Genomic DNA, 2,500 nt, shown 5'->3' with positions numbered 1-2,500 from the left:
CAGGCTCCATATAATACAGCAGCAGAGTGTGTGTGTGTGTGTGTGTGTGTGTTACATAATGATTTTCCACAGAGGGTTTTCTCCATATAAGCTGTGTGAGGATCAGGTCTGCTGCTACCTGAGAGCTGCTCTCTAATATCTCTGATATCCTGACAATAAAACAGGAACCTTTCCTTATATGAAGTTTGATTTAAACCCCAGAAACTGATCATATTTATCAGAGTACCTGGATGTTATTCTGACAAACAGGACCAGGAAGAGTCTTATTTTCCTTCTGGGCTCATCTGCTGATCGTTGCCTCCATTAAAGGATAGCTCCGGTGTTTTTAACCAGGGTCTGCTGCCTCCATCAGTTACTTAGTTTCACAGCACAGAGCTGCTTGTTTGTTTGAGTTGTTGTGTGACTGTGTGTGTGTCCTGTTCTCTAAAATCTCTGTTTTAGTGAATGTAGTCTGGTGTGTGTGCTGAGAGCGATAGAACACTATAATAATAATAATAATAATAATAATAGTGAGAAATGGCGTCACAATGAGCCCAAAGTGGCTCCTTCACTGAGCTACTTGTTAATAAAAACCCATTCAGATGAATCTGGGTCCTTTGTTTATTGATCGGTATTGATTGAGGTTTATTGATGGAGCGGTCCTGGTCCTCAGGTCACCCCCCTCCAGAGGTGGTGTGGCTCCATGACGGGCAGGAGGTGACAGAGTCTGAGGACTTCCACCTCCTCCGGGAGGAGAACCGCTGCACTCTGCTGATCCAAGAGGTCTTCCCCGAGGACACGGGGACCTACAGCTGCCAGGCCTGGAACCAGTACGGAGAGGCCCAGAGCCAGGCCCAGCTCACCGTGGACGGTAGGAAACATATGGAGCATCGTCCAATCAGGAGCAACCGGCTCAGCAAACAGGAAGCTACTGTAGCATCGGGAGCTAGCATAACTAAGTTATAGAGGCTAAAAGATGAATCTTCATTAGTTTTGTCTGTCTGCAGACATGGAGAAATCTGTGTTTCATACAGTTTATAAGCTGATCGTGCTAAGCTAACTGACCTTATCCTCTCACGCTAACATGCTGTTACTGTAACGTTTCTTCGTTAGTTGTTGTTGTTTTAGTGAAATGTGATTTAAAATCTTCCAGAGTGAATCATTATTAAACACATTTATCAAGTGTTACCTCTTTAAATCAGATATTAGCATGCTAACGTTAGCTCTGTCAGTCACACAGAAGGCTACAGAGTTCACAGCTACAGCTTCAGTTAGCGGCTCTAAATATTCATCACAGCTGAACTCTGCAGAACAGCTAGGTTTCATTTTGTGATGATAAAACTCCAAAACTAAGTTAGCATCAGGCCAAGTTAGCATTAGGCTAAGTTAGCATTAGGCCAAGTTAGCATTAGGCTAAGTTAGCATTAGGCCAAGTTAGCATTAGGCTAAGTTAGCATTAGGCCAAGTTAGCTTGATGAACAGCAGGCGTGTGTCCAACACTGCGAACAGCAGCGTCTTGGTGATGAGACAGTTTGATGTCCCAGATAGTTCGAACAGTTTGGTGCATAAATTCAACCCGTTCCTGTGATCAGTGTTCTAGTTTATTGATCTGAGCAGAACACAGAATGATTCTGCTACAGAGACAAGAACCCACAGCACCCTAAAAGTGCAGTTGAGCTGTTTTTAACGAGCACAAAGTGCTTCAGGACTCAGTGTCTCCGTGGCAGAGCCCCAGGATGGCGTCCAGCCCTGGTTCATCACCAAACCCAAGCCGGTGAGCGCCGGTGTGGGTCAACACGTGCTCCTGTCCTGCGCCATCGCCGGAGACCCGTTCCCAGAGTACACCTGGACCAGAGGGGGCCCCCCTCTGAGGTCCGGAGGAGACCACGAGCTGCTGCAGAAAGACGACGTGGTCTCGCTGCTGATCAGGTCAGCCGGTCACCCTCACACTCACCGGCCGGTCCTGGACCAACCAGGATCTGACCCTCACTCCTCCTCTTCCTCTTCTTCTTCAGGAGAGTGCAGAAGCGTCACGCTGGAGACTACCTGATCACCCTGAGGTGGGACAGCGACACTCCTCCTGGTGCACCCACTGTGTTTACTACCGCTCACACACGTCTAAATCCACAGCAGATGGTGTGGACAGTCTGTGATAATCCCCCATCATCTACAGCAGGATTACCCCCCTCCCCCATCCATGAATCCACCCGTCCCCCTGCTCACACACTCTGCCCCCCATCACAGCGTCCCGACGTTTGTTCATTTCATCCACATCACATCAGAGTTCCCTCCATCATTTAGTGCCAGTAACCGAGTCTGTAAAAGGGGAGTTGTTAGGAGATTAAAGGGTCACTCCCCTGTTTCTCCCCCTGGTCCTCTCTGTCCTCATCCTGGTGTGTGAGTGACTGGTAGGTAGTAAAAGTGTTGGAACTGGTCCAGTAGATCACCTCAGCCAGCAGACTCCATGTTGTCTGGAGGTTTTAAGGGTCAGTTCAGATCAACACAACATCAGTGTCACACA

The 2,500-nt window shown here is 48.1% G+C and overlaps 1 protein-coding gene across 1 annotated transcript in view; it reads left to right on the top strand.

The window, feature by feature from the left end:
- Nucleotides 1–2,500, top strand: part of mylka (myosin, light chain kinase a) — a 48,772-nt gene that overhangs the window by 15,094 nt on the left and 31,178 nt on the right. The window contains exons 12-14 of the mRNA XM_070837579.1: nucleotides 653–850; nucleotides 1,707–1,908; nucleotides 1,995–2,039. Coding sequence (XP_070693680.1) covers nucleotides 653–850; nucleotides 1,707–1,908; nucleotides 1,995–2,039 — 445 coding nt within the window. The remainder of the gene's footprint in view (nucleotides 1–652; nucleotides 851–1,706; nucleotides 1,909–1,994; nucleotides 2,040–2,500) is intronic.

Source organism: Pempheris klunzingeri, chromosome 10, assembly GCF_042242105.1.
Source record: "Pempheris klunzingeri isolate RE-2024b chromosome 10, fPemKlu1.hap1, whole genome shotgun sequence".
NCBI lineage: Eukaryota > Metazoa > Chordata > Actinopteri > Acropomatiformes > Pempheridae > Pempheris > Pempheris klunzingeri.
Note: the sequence above shows the minus strand (reverse complement) of the source record. Positions and strands in the feature narration are given on the sequence as shown.